This window comes from Diceros bicornis, chromosome 23 (assembly GCF_020826845.1).
Source record: "Diceros bicornis minor isolate mBicDic1 chromosome 23, mDicBic1.mat.cur, whole genome shotgun sequence".
Lineage (NCBI taxonomy): Eukaryota > Metazoa > Chordata > Mammalia > Perissodactyla > Rhinocerotidae > Diceros > Diceros bicornis.
Window position 1 is genome coordinate 13,660,091 of NC_080762.1, and position 18,537 is coordinate 13,678,627.

Sequence of the window (18,537 nt, forward strand, 5' to 3'; positions counted from 1 at the left end):
AAAGTTCAAGGTGAAATTCCTGATGATAAGTTTGGATTGATAAGCAAATATCAGATCACGAGAGCAATAAAATATTTTGATGTTTGATAGAGCACCTCTGTGACAGATACCATGAGGGAGACACTATTTGTAACAGATTAATAGTACAGTCAGATTTTCATGTTAGAGAGGTTACTCTGAGAGAGCAAAAAACCTAAATCTAATGGTTCAAGAGACTAGTTAGGATGTTATTGTAATAATATGTGTAATAATACTATAGTTGAGAAGGACATACTACTCCAACTTTTGAAATGGGGTCTTTCCCCTTTCTCCTTCCCACTCCTTTACTGGGTTAATTTCTTCTCATCTTTCACATCCTTCACACCAAGGGGCCTTTCCAAGTGCACAGACTAGATTAGGTCTCATTTTGTACATGGACATGCCACTCAATATTTTCTTCACTGCCAGTTATACTAACTGCAATTAGCTATCTTTTTAATTATTTGTTTAGCATCCATCATCCATTAGCTTGGTGACATCACAATGACAGGGATGGAGTCTGTCTTGCAAAACAGAGTCTTTAGCACATGACAGGTGTTCTTTCTATATTTTTCTGTAAATAAATGCTAGGGAATGTAATATTGGATAAAAGAAGATGGGTAAGAGGAATACTGAAAAGGTAGGATTGAAAGAGCTTGGCAAATGAACAAAAGTGGAATATAAATGACGAATCCTGGATGAGTACCAAGTTTCTAGCTTGAATAATTTTAGGTGCCATTATTAAGAGTTATGACTAAATTGTGGGGAAAGATTAAGACTTTGAGCTCCGCTATGTTAATTCATTGGATCACAGCACATATTAAATTAAATTTTGTTTTCTTTTAAAGGATTTGGTATCATCTTAGTCTCATCCCAGTATATTTTCAAAAAACTTTTAAAGTGGAATATTTCTGTAGAAGATTAACACATACTATTCAGGTTGATTATTCTTTGTTTCAGGTTCAGAAGATTATCGCTCTGTACTTTTGTCCTCATATTTTTGGTGTTCCTCCAGTATTGAACTGGGTGCCTTTGGCATGTGGCTTGATAAATTTTTAAAATTTTCCAATTCATTGAGTTGAAGTTAAAGATTTGGAAAAACTGAGGGGTATTGTTATCTTTGCACTCAGACCTGGTTTTGGTACGAGTTTGTGCTTAGATATGAAATAAAAATAGAAATTAAAAAATCTATAATCATTTTAACGGTTAAACCTCTATATAAAACCTCATGCCAGTTAAAGAAAGATTTCCAAAAGGAGCAAGTAAGTTTTTGACATCAAAAACTGCCATGCAATCATCTCATCATTTATTGTCTTTTTATTTAAATGAAAAGTATTGTCTGTTTCTTTCCAGTTACACACAGAGAAAAAGAAAAAGTAAAAGACAAAGAAAAACCTGAAAAGAAAGGTATGGAGTTATTCTTGTTTTTAACACATTGGTCCCTGCCCCTTTGAGCTCTCTTTCTTTTCGTCAGATTTAGATGACCATGAATTTATTTTTTTTAATTATATTATGATAATTTCCTTAGAATTGAATGTGAAAAGAGTAATTTCTGGTTGAAGGAAATAAAATAGGTAAGACTCTTGAACGCTGTTACTAATTTACTTTCCAGAAATGTATCAGTTTTTCTCTTGGCAGTTTCGAGACTGCCTTAGCCAGTAATGATAATATTATTTCAGAGAATATTTGCCAATTTGATAGGTAAGAAAGCATATCTCATTATTCTGACTTGCATTCTTTGATTACCTATTAGACTGGGCATTTTATATTGTTTTTCATCTTTATTTATTTATTTGGAATAGGCAATACAGTCGCATTGTTCAATACTTAAAGATCTATCGTGAAAAGCTTCCTCCTGCCTTACCACCCTCCCAGTTCTCACTCCGTCCTACCCACACATACACAGTAAACTACTTTTATGAGCTTTATGTGCATCTTTTCAGAGCTTCATTATGCAATTATAAGATAATATATTTTAGTTTCTTCCTACTTTTTTTCACAAAATTTATCATGTTCTATATTCTGGTTTTTATAACATAACAATATATCATAGAGATCTTTCCATATCAGTAAATAGATATTTCCTTTATTCTTTTTAAAAAACTGCATAATATTTTAATAAAGATATTCTCTTCGACTGTATACTTTAGTTGCTTGTTATTTATAGATTGAAATATTTAAATATGATTTTTAGTGACGTACATTTTTTATGTGGCTGTTCACACTCATTGTCCATTTCTCCTGATGATATGTGTGCATGTCATTCGTGTATACATCCTTGGTCTATCATTTTTTCAAGTATTTTTTCTCAGTTTTGTAGTTAATGTCAGGGTTTCTGTCTGTGTGAGTGGACATGTGTGAATGCATATATGTGTGTATGCATGTGTGTGAGTGTGCGTGTGTGTGTGTGTGTGTGTATTTAGATTCTTGCATTTTTATATGGCTAGATATGTTGATATTTTCTTTTAGTATTTCTGCTTTTGAGTCTTCATCCAAAGATTAATTCAGTACCTACTGATATTTTCCTCAAGCTTTTAAAATTAGTTTCATATTTTACATTTAACTTTAATTCATCAAAAATCCATGTTAATGTATGATGTGAAACAAAATTTTAATTTAATTTTTTGCTCTTGTTCATAACTAGGATATTTGGGCTAGATTTCAGCTGATTTATGTGTCCACAATATGCATAGACTGCTGAATTATGTTATTTTGTGAAACATTCCACTTAGAATGTTTTACGATATTTAGCAATCAGATCAGCGGAAATATGCTTCAATCTTCTTTATTTCATATTCTCACTTGAAAATTTAAATTAAATAGTTGCTATTTTATTGATGTTTACTTAACGATAATATCTATGAATTTCAATATAGCCCTTTTCTTTGTTCTAGAAACAGGTGCCCATTTCCCATTTGCTATTGAGTTACACAGAATATTAGCGTCAGGTTCTGTGTACTCTGACTAAATGAAATAATCTGAAATTTCTTTTTTTTCAACCTTCACAGTGTCTATTTCTTGTTAAAAAGTAATTGAGAATTTGTTTCCCTTAAATTACATATGAAGCAGGAAATTTGTCCAAACTGAAAAGCAGAGACAAAATGCTGCATTGTAAGTGTCCTTTTATTTATTTATTTTTATTATTATTTTTTGGGGAGGAAGATTTGCCCTGAGCTAACGTCTGTGCCAATCCTCCTCTATTTGTATGTGGGATGCCTCCACAGCATGGCTGGTGCGTGGAGTAGATCCATGCCTGGAATCCGGGCCCGCGAACTTGGGCCACTGAAGCAGAGCATGCCAAACTTGCACCACTCAGGCATGGGGCTGGCCCCATACGTGTCCTTTTATTTACTATATACCAATTAAAGGAGTTTGTTTTTTATGAGATAAGTTATTATACTGCAGCCCCATGACCTGTGTGAACTGTGTACCTGCTTAGCCTGCTGTTGTGTTCCTTCAACTAACATTGCCCAGGCTTTTACACATAACCCCAAACAATAGCCCAGATGACTGTGGGGCAGGTGAGAGGTGGAGGCTGAAACCCTGGAGGGGAGGCATCTGTTCTCTAGGTGGCTCTGCAGCTGCCAGGGTCACTTGGTCTTCAACTGGACATTATGCTTTAAGTTTTCTACGAGGGTTACATCATCTCTCCAAGATTCTGGAGAAACTATTCATAGACTGTATTTTAAAAGAATAGTTTTTTAAATACACATTTTGAGTACGTTCTTTCCTTTTATAATACAAGTAAATCTGATGGACATTACTATTCTTGTTATATAGCTGGAAATAATGGAAATAATCGGGGCTTCAATTTTTTACATTAATAATTTGGCTCTTTCTTTAATCGTTTCCAGCTGTTTAATTAAATCTCTTATTTTATCATTTAATTTTCTATAATTTCTTTAACTCCCATTATTATTCTCCAATAAATAGTATGTAAATGTTGAAAAACGTATGGTGATTTGGGAAACTACCAAAGCACACAGTTTAATGTGTGCTATTGTGTTTCTCAGAACTCCTTTACCTAAACTGTTGACAGACACAAGATTTTACCAGTCTATGTGAATAAAATAAAAGTTCATAAAATATATTCATGTTAATTTATTACATAAACAGTGAGAAGGTATAATTTTTAAGGCTTCATGTCGAATACTGTTCAATTAAGAAGCTGCACTCAGTCAGTCATCTTTATGATTACTTTGTATTCTATTGATGGTTCTCAACCAAAGGTGCTATCCCTTACGGAGTATTTGGAAAAATTTTGAGATGTCAAAATGTCATTGGAGTGGAGAGCATTTGGTACACAGCGACCAGAGAAGTAAGCATTTTGTCAACACGTAAGACTGTCCCTTACAGGGACACCTACTACTCAGTTGTGTCCTTGTGGACAGACACTGTGCTTTATCAAACCTCTAGTCCTGATTTGAAAATTTCTCTTTATTAATCCTAAAGAGAGTGCTTCTTCCTGATAAAATGATCTATCTTTCGAGGCAGGCCTGGTGGCATAATGGTGAAGGGCGTGCACTCTGCTTCAGTGGCCCGGGGTTTGCAGGTTTGGATCCCGGGTGCTGACCTGCACACCTCTTGCCAAGTCATGCTGTGGCGGCGTCTCACATACAAAGCAGAGAAAGATGGGCACCGATGTTAGCTCAGGGACGATCTTCCTCAGGAAAAAGAGGAGGATTGGCAATGGAGGCTAACTCAGAGCTAATTTTCCTCACACAAAAAAAATAAAAATAAAAAATGATATATCTTTCAACAAATTCTTTAAAAATTGCTCTCTCTTAGTTTATCTTTCCTGAAAACTTTATTTACTTGAAATAATAACTTTAAAAGGGAAGGTGAGACTAGTTTTCAAAATGCTTTCTAAGTCTTAATGCCAAGTCTTTTAAATTGGGCTCCATACAAATATTATTACACTGGTAACTCTTTATTCCTGAATTAGGCTCATTAATGTCATCATTCTTCAAAATAGTTCATGATTTTGGTGACTATAAAACTGAAGTAAAGAGAAATATTCGTCTTGAAATCTATTAAAAGTGTGTACTAATATAAAATTTTCTGTTTAAGCAACTCACAAGGAAAAAATAGAGAGAAAAGAAAAACCAGAAACAAAGACAGTGACAAAAGGTAACTTTTCCCTTTATTACTTCCATAATAAAACTTTTTTTACTTTAAAAGATTACATTTTGTGTACCAGATAACTGGATGATTGTAAGCATGCATTTACATAAAAATTAATTTGGCCTTACATTTAAAAATTGCTATCTAAAAGAATAATAAACCTGAATATTTGAAATAATATAGCATCTCAAAATGTGAGAGGAAAATGAAGAGCTTCCTCATATGTGATAGGCAGAATTTTGGCCCCCATGTCTTTCACCCTTTGGTGCCATCCCTGTGGCTATGTTACATTACATGGCAAAAAGGAGTTTGCAGAGGTAGTTAAGCTTGATCTAAAATAGGGAGATTAGCCTGGATTATCCAGGTGGGCTCAATGTAGTCTCATGAGCCTTTAAAAGCAAAGAGATGTGGCAGAAGAGAGAGATTTGAAGTGTGAGAATGACTTGCCTCCCATTGCTGGCTTGAAATTGAGGGGGGCCTGTGGAAAGTATGAGAAGGAAATGATTTCCGCCAACATGTTGAATAAGTGTGGAAGCCAACTCTTCTCCAGAGCATCCAGTAACAAATGCAGCCCTGGTGATAACTAGATTCTAGCCTTGTGGACCTTAAAGAGAGAACCTAGCTGAGTTACTTCGTACCAAGACTTTTGAACCATGGAAACCGGGAGACAAATGGATGTTGTTTTAAGCAGCTAAGTTTATGGTAATTTGTTACTATAGCAATAAGAAACTAACACAACATACATGGTTTATAGCGTCTTACCAGTATTATACTTTGAGTTTTATTTTAGAAGATTCAAATTCGGGATTTCCTTTTTCAAGAAGAAAGGGTAATGAATACCTCTTGATCGATATTTTAAGCCGTTGAGGACCAGCGGTGTCTTAATAGTAACCCCCCAAAAGTCAATTAGAATATCAATATAATGTTTTATATTTTGGAAGGTTGCATAAACCAGCTTTTGCTATTCTAAATTTGTCTACCAATTGTTTGATGTTAGAAAAATATGGATTCTGACTGATGGTTCAATCTTACCTCCTAAATTTAAATTTCCTCCTTATTTTTAAAATATAGATTTTATGTGATCAGTTATTTTAGAAATCTCAATCCAATATTTTGAAGGGACTAATAATTTAGATAAAAATTGGAATCTATTTTCAAAATTTAATGTGTTTACACAATTAGATATTTGAGGCAGATATATTTTTTACTAAATATTTCTGTGATATAATTAAATATCATTTTATTAAAGTTAAGATAGATGAATTGTAAATTGAGACTTTCTTTCCTAGACGGTAGCAAGAATTTAGTTTCAAGATGGAGTTTGTAACTAAATACATGTTATTTTATTCTATTTGATTATCTTTTGTTTGATAGATGTGAATGAAAATAAATTCACATATATATGAAATCTTAAAGCTAGTAGGGATGTTAGAGATCATCCCAGTTAATTAGCTACCTTAATAGATAAAGAAACTTACCCTCCAGGGAGAGAAAACAATTTGGCCAGGTCATATAAATAATATGTAATTAGACTAAGACGAAACTGCAAGTGAACTGAATATAAATCAAGTGTTCTTTCCAAAGATACTTAAATAAAGGTCTTCAAGCATCAGTTATTCCTTCAACAAATATTTATTTAACACAGTAATAGTTATTTATTGTTATGCAACAAATACCACAAATTTAGAGGCATAAGTCAATACACATTTAATATCTCACAGTTTCTGTGGGTCAACAATCTGGGCATGGCTTAGCTCAGTTTTCTGCCTCACTATCTCTCACAAGACTGCAATCAATGTGTTAGACAGGGCTGCAGTCCCATCTGAAGTCTCAACTGAGGAAGGATCATTTCCAAGTTCATTTACCTGATTGTTGGCGAGATTCAATTCCTCAGGGCTTTTGAATGAGGACCTCAATTCTTTCTGGCTGTGGGCTGGAGGCCATCCTTAGATCCTTGTCACAGGAGTGTCACTACTATGATAGCTGGCTTCATCAAACCTAGCAAGTGGAAGAATCAGCTAGCAAGACAGAAATAACAATCTTATGTAGACTAATCATGGAAGTCACATACTTTTGGGTAGCAGCAAATTCTTAGGACAGCCCATATTCAAAGGGAGAGCATTCACAAGGGTGTGAATATGGAAGGTGGGGATCATTGGGGGCCATCTTGAGTCGACCTGGATGGCCACAAATCATAAACACTTCATTTATATACTTATATTCTTCTGGGAGATATATGTAAACAAATCATATAGATATAGATATAGATAGATATAGACACAGAGTTATGCATTGCATAAGGACATTTCAGTCAATGACAGATCACATGTATGGTGATGGTCCTGTAAGATTAGTACCATATAGCCCAGGTATGTAGTAGACTATACCATCTAAGTTTGTGTTAGTACACTCTATAGTGTTTGCACAATGATGAAATTGCCTAACAATGCATTTTTCAGAACGTATCCCCATTGTTAATCAACGCATGACTGTAGATATGGATATATATATATATATACACACACACACAAGCACACATATATATAATTTTTCTTTTTATTTTATATATGTATACATACATTATGTTAGGAATGTAGGAAATATTTAAGAATTGCTCCTTGTCTAATGGGTAATTTTGGGGAAAACAGAATAAGATTAAAAAAGCATACATTATAGTATGTGACATTTCATTAGAAACAAAGATAAGCTATCATATTTGAAAGGTATGACCAGAATTAAAGTAGAATCTCCCTCTGAAGATCTTTGATTCCCAGAGGCACTGCCATGGAACACAGTGAGTTTCTGGCTCTGTTTCAAGCACAGACTGCCCAAGGGTGGTAACTGGCTAAACCACTTCAGGACCTCCTCTTAGGAAAGAATGGACCTTGCAATATCTACCCTGGGGAAGACGTGTAGGACCCCATATCCACCGTGAAAACTAGTCTATATCTACAATTCATTAAAAATAACAAAAATAGGGAAGAATAAGAAGACAATGATAAAAAGATAAGTGAGTGGAGTAAGCCAAGTTTGGGCCAGGCTGTCTAACTGGCCTGGAAGTAAAAATGTTCAGATGTCTGTGTGTTTGATGAAGTAGGACAGGTTAGTGCTGTTTTGATATTTTTCAAAAGATTTTCTATTGCTTTCACTTGGTCTGTGTATATTTATATCTTCCCTCATATGTCTTAAAATATATTTTTGGTTTCATCCCCATAGGTTAATATTAATAACATTGTGCAATTTAGAGTAATGGGGAAATGGGTTAGGCATTCTGGTTCTTTTGCTTTTATTCCTGACTCATTAGTTGCACCATCTTTGGCAAATGCCCTTTTGATTCTTGGATTTCTCATATTTAAAATGAGTATAATACAGTGATTCCTGCTAAACAGCAAACTCTGTCTAAGTTCTAGGGAGTGAGTAATGGTAATCCCAAAATTGGATCAAATATGCTGATGTCATTCTTTTGATTAGACCATTTTGTTTTCCATTTGACAAAAGTCATGAATTAAATGTCTTCATAAATAGAGCTGGGTGATTTGAATATAACCTGACAATGCTCTTTGCTTTTTTGATCCCTAATGAACTCTTAAGTGCAAATGTCACTTAAATTCTTTTTGAGAAAATAGGAAAACTATTTTGGCACAAAATTTAAGAACATCTACTCATTTTGATAAAAACAACATTTTGGGTGTTGCTTTAGCTTCGTGGTATTTTCCTCATTATATCCACATTATTGGTGAGGTCTCAACCCAGTTTTGTTTTCAATATGAGACGAAGTTATCTGTTTCAAAGATGAAGATCATTGACAGCCTAAATATGTAGGAAAAAATTTGTTATTTTTATACTTAGGATCATTGATAAAAATTAGTTTTTAGATATGATTCTGTCTTTAAGAAAATTATCTTTGCCCCCCATTTATAAATTATAAAGTAGATCTAAATTTCACATATCTTTAAATTCCATAGTATGAAGCTAAGGTTAAATTAACTTCTACCCACAAGGCGTGGGTTGGTATCATTCAGGGTAACCAAAATAACAATTTCACATACAAATAAAGTATAAACAAAAAACTACTTGGAAAATTTTCCAAGTTTTGTCAAGTTCATTTCTAGACACATATTTACATATGCAATATATATATCACTATATTATACACATCATCTGAACATAGTGACACATTTACTATTTTCTCTCCTTCATCGAAGTTGCTAATTCAGTAAACATTTATTCTGTGTTTTCTTTGAGAAAAGCACTGTGATAGACATTATGATGCTACAAAAATGAATAATGTCCTTCCTATCCCCAAGTTGCTCTCAGTCTGGTAGGGAAGACAGATACGTGAACAACCATCTGTAATACAAGTTATATAATAGAGAATAGCATGTGTGCATTAATAAAAGTTGAGGCAAATTCAAGCTCAGATAAAGCAATGATTCATTTCATTGGCAGAGCCATTTGTTGCATATGAATTGAAGGCACAATTTATATATGTGGAAAACATGGAAAATATAGAGAATGCAGCCTGGCAATGTTTGGCATGTAGAAAATATATGAGATATTCAAGAAAAAGTAAGTAGCCTGGTGGAGGAATATACTATGAGAGGAGGGATAGAATGGAGCCAGTTTGTGCAGGGTTTTAAGTACAGTACTAAACTTTCTTCAGATAGGAATATTACCCTGCTGATCTTTAGAGCTCCAGGAACTAGCTCAGAGCCCAGGCTATGACGGACTCTCCAGAACAGCTTGCTAGGGGAAGATATATGAGTTGCATGAGTCTGAGGTACTGTTCGCTATCTCAGTGGAACTTTCCCTCCAGACAGAAACTAATAAATATTTTGGTGTGAGGTTCTGGAATAATGTTGATTGAAAGTCATTTTCAGAGAGCTGATGGTTTTCTGTCACAGAAATGTATGAATCTGCTGTAGGAAAGAGCAGTAACCAGCAAAGGATATTTAGAAATAGTTTAAAGAAAGTAGAAGAAAATCCCCCATTGAATATAGTCGTGGAAGTCACGAAGACGTTGGAAGTTTGTGGAGTAACTGGATGATTTTTGTATGAGAGGTTTTGTGGTCAGGTAACTTGGGAAAACAGTGCATGGCATAATCTCCCTCTTTGAAGATTCTCAGTACACTTTAGCTTTGAGAAGTTCCATAGTAAAGAAACAGATTTAACTTAGTATTTCCAAATTTATTTGATCATAGGAATATCTTCCTATCCCTAACACGCTATTAGCATCTCCTTGCAAAATTTCTGAAGAACAGTGCTTTGGGGGATGTTTGTCCATTCAATTAAATGCAGTAGCACAGATGAGTTTTGTTTTGCGAGCATCAGGCATTATCACTTTCATTCTTCTATTCGCAGGACGTTGCAATATTATCTACTCTTAGTCTCAAATTCTTGCTTAGTGTAGTAAAGTCAAGAAACTTGATTATAATATTTTCATCAGTTCTTCAACATGAGTGATAATAAAGTCTATCCACTACATTGGAAAATGAGATGAGAGAGTCCAACATTGTAGTAGACTTACTGTGGTATCTACTGATTATGTGTGAACCCATAGAATAAATAATCTCCAACAGGCAGCATCTATTATAAACAATTTTTCACAAATGTTGCTATATTATTATTACTTTTTTTAAATAATTGAAAGATTCAGACTGATCAGTTCATATTCCCAGTTTACTTCCCCCAAATACATACAATAACAAATTAAGAATATGTGTGTATAGAACATATATGTATGTATAATTCATATATATTCTAATTTATAGCCCTTTCTGTTTACTAGGATGTATTTAAGGGCTTTAAAACTCATTAGAATTATTATTTCTGACTTAAGATAAGCAGGAGGCAATATCCCAATTTCTGCTCCCTTTCTGTGAAATAATAAGAGACTGAATGTCTCTGAGTTACACTTTAGTGGATTTTATTGTTTTATTTATATTAGTTATTACCAGTGCAAGTCATTTTACATTTGCATTCCTAATAGTTATCTTTAAAAAATACTGTGTTTATGGTTCAGTTTCTCGAATGACTTTTAGGATATTTTAGTTGTGGAACAAAATGATCACATCCTTTTAAAAGATCTCTTTCTTCAGGCTCTTCGGTGTGGGCATTACCTTTCACTGAACACGCCTGTATATACATTCCTAATGCCTCCCTGTTGATATGCTAAGTTCCTGTCTACCTAAAATATAATGTTATCAAGTACAAATTTAAAAAGAGCCCAACTTGCAAGACAGCAATGTTTTTTCTAAATACGCTAACATGGCACTTCATAAACTATATAAAAGTCAGATAATAGTCACAAGTATTTATGTCAGGGACACTATTTCTCTATTGTTTTTCTTTTTTCTTTCTTTTTAAATTGTTCTTAACAACCAAAGAAAGACGAAATGCCGTGTTGGTAAATAAACAAAAATAATCCAACTTGTCTTTGTACACAGAAGAGAAGAAAGCTAAGACTAAAGAGAAGACTGAAGAAAAGACTAAAAAGGAAGTGAAAGGTGGGAAACAGGAGAAAGTGAAGCCAACAGCTGCGAAAGTAAAAGAAGTTCAGAAAACATCGGCAAAACCCAAAGAAAAGGACAGGAAAGAGACCGCAGCTGTATCCAAGCACGAACAGAAAGGTAAACGTTCAGAGGCGGCGGCCAGAGGTTCTAAGAGAGGTTCTAAGAGAATATTGGGCAGGAAGCAGATGCAGTGAAATTAAAAACTGAAAAAGACTGAGATCAGACTCCAAATGAGAGCAAAAGACTTGTATAAGTAAATATGCCTGGAAGGAAATACAATAATTTTGGAATTAAAATTTATTTATAGAAATACTAAAATGTGTCCACATATCTAAAGATGCATTTTGAATAATTTTTAGGTGTATTTGAATTAGGATTTGAAGTTATTTGAAGGTTGAGGATAAATGTTGAATTCTCGAGATATGAGATTTGTATGAAAAAAGTGGAACAAAAATTCTGTGTCCTACTCCTTGGAGAAGAGCAGTCCAGGAAAAACAGCAACAATTCTCAAGGAGAGTTTTAAGGGGTTTATGTTCAAATCACATAGAGTAAGTATGATAAAAATTATCCATACATTCCTGTTGTCTCTGCAAGAGCACATAATTTAGAATATACATCGAATTGTTAAATTCAGCTAATTGAATAGGCAGGAAGTTATAGGGAAAAGAACTCTCAAGTTTCTTTGCCAGCAGCCATTGGCTAAATTTATGACTTTAGAAAGCTGTGTATCTGACAATTGTGCTGCTCTTCGATAAGAGAGATGTCAAACTTAATCCCAACTTCACGGAAATAGACTATTTAAATGGGGGTCGAATATGAACCTGAAATTCTTTATGGAAAGATGCTACGTAAACATAGAAGGGTGGAGTTTTAAGAGGGCAGCTGAGGGCCTTATTGTCCCACATGTCTGCCCCTTGTTGAAGCTTTCCTTTCCTAAGTTCATTCCTGGCGCCAGGCTGCTACACCATCCTGGCACTCACACAGAATGTGGACTCTTTTCTGTAGGGACTAGTCCTATAAATGTTTCTTAGGGGTGGTGCAAAATAAAATTTTCCTTTACTTTGGTAGCTTTGAATAATTTTGAGGACTAAAATTAAGGAATGATTTCTGTGAGATTTTCACTGAAAAATTTTGAAACTTTATTACTGAGTAAGCTATTTGGACAGTGGAACTGAAAATAATTTTTCCCCATTGTAAGGTACTAGATATGGAATTTGCAATCCACACTTTTTTTTGGTTCTACAGATAAATGAGATCATATGGCATTTGTCTTTGCAATCCACTCTTGTATTTTATGTTTGAATCACGTTTTCCCCTGAATTCACAAGTAATATTTGTAAACTTTGATTTATATGACAAAAGATGTATATTTTTTGAAAATATATTTTAAAAAGGAAAGGAATGAAGGGAAGAAGAAAGGAAAAATTTCTTTTTCTTTTTTTTTTAATGATGCACAAAATTTTTAAATTAGGTAATTTCATTTATTTCAAAGTAATTTTTAAAAATAGGAATGGAATTAAAACTTTGGAGCCCTAAAACCTCTTTCAATTTTAAAAATGATTATATTGCCTTGGAAAAACTTAAAATATTAATTATTGCCTCTCTTAAAACTATATGTTATTTATAAAATATTTTGGGTAGAAAATAAAGAAGTAGTAAATAAAGAGAAAATATTTTGAATGGACTATTTTATTGTGATAGAAAACAGAAAAATTAATCTTCTGATTCACTGATATGTTTATTTAAAACGATCATCAAGATCCTAAAATACTTTACGTTTTAGATTGCCCTTTAAAAAAGAAAATAGGGGCTGGCCTGGTGGTGTAGCAGTTAAGTTGGCACACTCTGCTTCCTGGCCCCGCGTTCGAGGGTTTGGACCCTGGGCGTGGACCTGTGAACCGATTATCAAGCTGTGCTGTGGCAGGTGTCACACATATAAAGTAGAGGAAGATGGGCACAGTTGTTGGCCCAGAGCCAATCTTCCTCAGCAAAAAAGAGGATTAGCAACAGATGTTAGCTCAGGGCTGATCTTCCTCACCAAACAAAAAAAAAGAAAAGAATCACATGAAACCAGCTGAAACATATCAAGTATATTGTTATTTTTTGTCCATAAATACAGTAAGTAAAAATTCATGCCAGTTATATATGGGAGCAGCAAAATACTTATCTACCAGCTAGGAACAGGAATACACTTTTTGATGTTTATTTTCAGTATCTTTGTGGTTTGAGGGGTCATATTTTATTTATGGAGACACATCACTAGAACATTTTCAAATAATATTTATTTTCCAAGTCACATATATATTGTATTTTACTCCTATCAGTAATCAGAATTATTAAAGACAGCATTATATTGCCATTTCCATTTTCAATCTACTGTTTTCATTTCCACAGAAAGAGCTATTTATCTATTGAAAGGACATTCAAATATCACAAAATTAGAAATGAAAGTACAAATGTGATTTTATCAGCTGAACAACACATTTGCCAAAGTAAGGCTCCCTATTGAGAACAGCTACCATCAATTAAATAAGTGTATCATTAGGTAAATAAACAAAACTTTACCTCTAATAGCTGGTCAGACACATAAATATGTTATTCTTTTTTAATTAAGAAAAGATTTAAGAGCATTTGTTTATAAAAAACCTAATCACATTATGGTTTTAACTCAACATGATAAAACATAGTGTTTTTTAAATAATCTGTTTGTGAGGTGGCTTTGATTTTGAGACTCTTGTATTGATGATTTAGTAAAATTGTTGAGTTAGCTCTCCTTTGGGCAAGGAATTGTTTATTTACTTAGCTTAAGTTAGACCTAATGAATTTGAGTCATTCTTTTCATCTAGATTTCTAAACAATTCTTTTTAAATAAATAGGGCCTATAGGTCTTTTACAGATTGGAAACAGACTTTTACATGGAGCACATATACTGATTGGTATTTAATTATACAGTATACATGCAAATATATTCATATGTGGTTACTCTTAACATTGTATATATAAACAATATATTTCTCCTTAAAACATTGGAGATAAGATACATACCTATGTACGTGCCTACCATAAACTTATACACACACTCATATGTCATGTAATCTAATTTTTATAGACCAATCTTAATCTGTTTAAAGTAGGGTAAGAAGAGTCAGCGTGATCAGGTATTACCCCCTGATTCTCGATGGTCTGTGGCAAATCAGTGGGGAAAGAAAAATCAAACGTACCACTGCTACACTCATTCTTTCTTTTAATTTATTTTTTGATAACTATCTAAATATTTGTGGCAGACAGAGAAAGTATGGCTAATGTGAATCTGCCATAGAGCACCGGACCACATTCGCCCCATCCTCATTAGAGGTTTTTAGAATTTCCTTTCTGTTGACATTCTGCACCAAGAACACAGTTTCTCTCAACTGCCACTCCACAGAGAACACCAGCAAGGCAGCAGCTGAATGACCTCCATCACTGCTCCCTGGGGATCAAGAAGGGCAGAAATGGACAGAGTGTGTTATTTCTAGAAGGATGTCCATTTGAGAAAAAGTACTAAGAAGTGGTGACCAAATACGAAATGACCTTATGTGAATTATCATCACATAACTGTGAAAGTTAGAATGATAGAACATTTGCAATTTTCTTCAGGAAATATTTTCTATTTTAATATTTGAGTTGCATTTAAAGTAGCATTTCTATAAAATGAATCTTCCAGAATCGAGAAGGCTTGGTTTTGCTTTATCCTTAGATGAAGCAGAAACACTGGTTTCTTGCTCAAAATAATACTTTCCTAGAATTCTTACACATTGTTAAGGTCAACGCTCAGGACAGATGGAAATGGATATCTTAATTTAAAATATTTGAAAATTCCTAATTTAAAATATTGTCAAAATACTCTTTCATCTTCCTATTGATATGTTGGTGCCATTAGAATGCAACATGACAGTATCATTTAAATATAACAGAATCCTCGTAAGTGTTGTAACTCAAATAATTTTCTAGATTAAAAAAATAAACATTCTTTGAATTCATAAGGGATTTGCTTTATTAAATTGGAAGCTCATAGAACTATTGGTGCATTAATTGAATGAATGACTTTTGCATTCAGAAAATATTAGTATACTAAATATAGGCATTTTACATTGGTAATAATATAATGTATAGGCTAAGTAGTTTCATTACATTGTCAACATTCAATGAAGAAACTCTGAAATGTGAAGATTTTAGTTAATTCAATATACTACTCCACATGTTGTGTATATAAACATCCCATCACAACTTGGGACAGAGAATAATATTTAATTTTAGGGGGTTTCCAAACTCTTTAAATTCCAAGTAGTCCCTGCATTCTAAACTTAAAACATGCATACATTCTTTGTTGCTGTTACTGAAGGCTATAGTGCCGCTAGGAATCATTGTGAAAAAAAAATTGAGGGATTTTAGATCAGTGATTCTCGAAACAAAATACGTATTCCTAGGGTCCAGACCCATGGAATTATAGTTTTTGTGTGATGGGGCCTAGAAATCTGCATTTCAACACATTTGCTATCTTTTTGATATTTAAATTGCCCTTTGAGAACTACTTCTGAATTGTAGCAAGGACAAATCTAGAAATAGTACAGTCACTTAAGCTATTGAAACAAAGGGGAAAGCTTGACAATTTGGGGAAGTCCACCCTTGCCCAACCTCAAATTTGCCATTCAAGCGAAATATACTTTTTCATTTTGCTTTATTTTAGAGTCAAATTGCCCATTCTACAGTTTTGCTCAGGAAAACAATTATGCCCTTAATCTTACTTCTCTCCTGTACCATAGAGTGCCCAGGCGCTCGTATCAGAAACCCCAGCTATTAACGCCAGTACATGCAGGAGCAAATAGATTCCTGACTGATCTGAGAACTAGCCTCCTTCCCACTCTCCAACTCACCTGTGGGAAAATGTGCTCCAATTCAAGAACAAAAATATAGGCAAATTTTGAAACTTTATGAGTTTTGGCCTACTTATATTTAGGTACTAATAAAAGGATTATATTTTTACATCTACTGCAATAACTACATTTATTTTTTTAAAAGACCTGTCAGAATTTTATAATAAAATGGATTACTCAAAGTGTTAATTCTCTAAAATAAACATTGAGGTTTACAAAAATCCTTGTATGTGTATTTGCATAGTAACAAGTTTTATTATTTCATGTTTGATATACATAATTTGGCGCACTTAAGGATGTGTCATGTTGTATAAATTCAGTAAACTCTCTTGGTCCTAAAGCTGCCTTTGGATTTGTTGGATTAATAAAATGCCTCTTTAGAAACAGTAAAATGCAAATCATCTTGAACAACATTCATTTCATAATAAGCATTCTTTAAAGAAGAAATGGTAAAACTTATAGAATGATTTCTCAACCGAAATTTGGGTTGGAATGACCTCAACAGAATCTAAAGTTATGTGAGAATTTAAAGTTCACTGCAATGTCTTTAATTTAGAGGGAAAAGAGAAAACCAACTCTTGAAATTACCTTTGACCAAGTCTTCCCAAAATGCTTACATCCTGTGCTTTTTTTTTTTTTTTTACTTTTTCCATAGACCAAAGACTAGTCAAGATCAGAAGATGATCTTCTAATAAAGATCACCCAATTAATTAGCTTAACAATGATATCATTTGAGGCTGAAAGTCTGTTCTCCTGGATTTATTCTAATTGAAGAGCATTTCCATGCAGAGGACCCCTAACAGGTTGCAAAGGGGTTAGCCCTCCTCCTGCTTACCTCTTTGAGAAAACATTTTGCAGCTCCATTCAATTAGCAGAAGGGCCAGGAGTGACTATTTGGTAAAACGCTCCAAGTTGGAAACAGTTTCATCTTGTAAAACTTCTGTTTCATTATTGGAAGTATATATATATACGGACAATGAAAAAATTGCTTTAATATGATGATTTTTGTAATAAATTTGATGAAAATGTTTTGATTCTTAAAAATAGCTTATTATAATATTACCCTGAACTAGTCTGTTTCAATTTTTTAGGATTATTCTTTTTCTTGGAATAAATGAAACCTTACGTTTATTATGCCTTTTTTCCCCGTGTGTTCACATGAGTGCAAATTATTTCTTCACAGAAAATATTGTAGTAACTAAAATAGAATTGTGTTTTTTGTTTGTTTGTTAAACCATTTCTCCCTAGAAAGAAGAAAGGTGTCGATGACATTTTTTCATTGCTTTTTTTCTTTCTACTCTGTCAGATCAGTATGCATTCTGTCGATATATGATTGACATATTTGTCCATGGGGATTTAAAACCAGGTATTCCAAACAATTCTTGTACTTGTCTGTTCTAATAGTCTTTGTTTCTAAGACTGTCAGCTTTTTTATGTACTAAACTGTATTTTCATTTTTAAAAAATTGCATAATGCACGTGTAGATCTAGAATAAAACCAATAAAAAGCAGAAGTAATAACTGACATTAGGGCCTTTAATTTTACTTTCTATTATTGCATGGCCTATTGCAAATGAAGTCAGCTGAAAGCTAAAAACGTGCTAATACATTTATATACAAAAAATGCTAATATCTTTAATAATCTCTTGGAGTGAAGAGGTGAATCATCTTATTTTATTTGCGGTAAACTTAGAAGAAAAGACCTATGACAATGATAGTATCCTTTTTTTAGTAGCAAACAAAATTCATATTAAAATCCATCACATTTCAAATATTTAATTTCTTTTTCAAAACTTTTTGATTTTCTCACTTATGTATGAACTTGTGTTAGCCACTCCGGAGAACTGCTATTGATGGAGATATTCAACCTTGGAGTTAATAGTCAATACAATGGCCAAGTATTTTTACTTAAAGGCATTTATCTATCATCTCTCCTATCTTTATTTGCTACCCAGAGTGTCACAAGGGATC

General features: G+C 33.5%; 1 protein-coding gene across 1 annotated transcript in view; it reads left to right on the forward strand.

The window, feature by feature from the left end:
* TRDN (triadin) overlaps positions 1-18,537 on the forward strand; it is a 197,113-nt gene that overhangs the window by 155,561 nt on the left and 23,015 nt on the right. The window contains exons 11-14 of the mRNA XM_058566165.1: positions 1,372-1,425; positions 5,089-5,148; positions 11,589-11,771; positions 17,874-17,933. Coding sequence (XP_058422148.1) covers positions 1,372-1,425; positions 5,089-5,148; positions 11,589-11,771; positions 17,874-17,933 — 357 coding nt within the window. The remainder of the gene's footprint in view (positions 1-1,371; positions 1,426-5,088; positions 5,149-11,588; positions 11,772-17,873; positions 17,934-18,537) is intronic.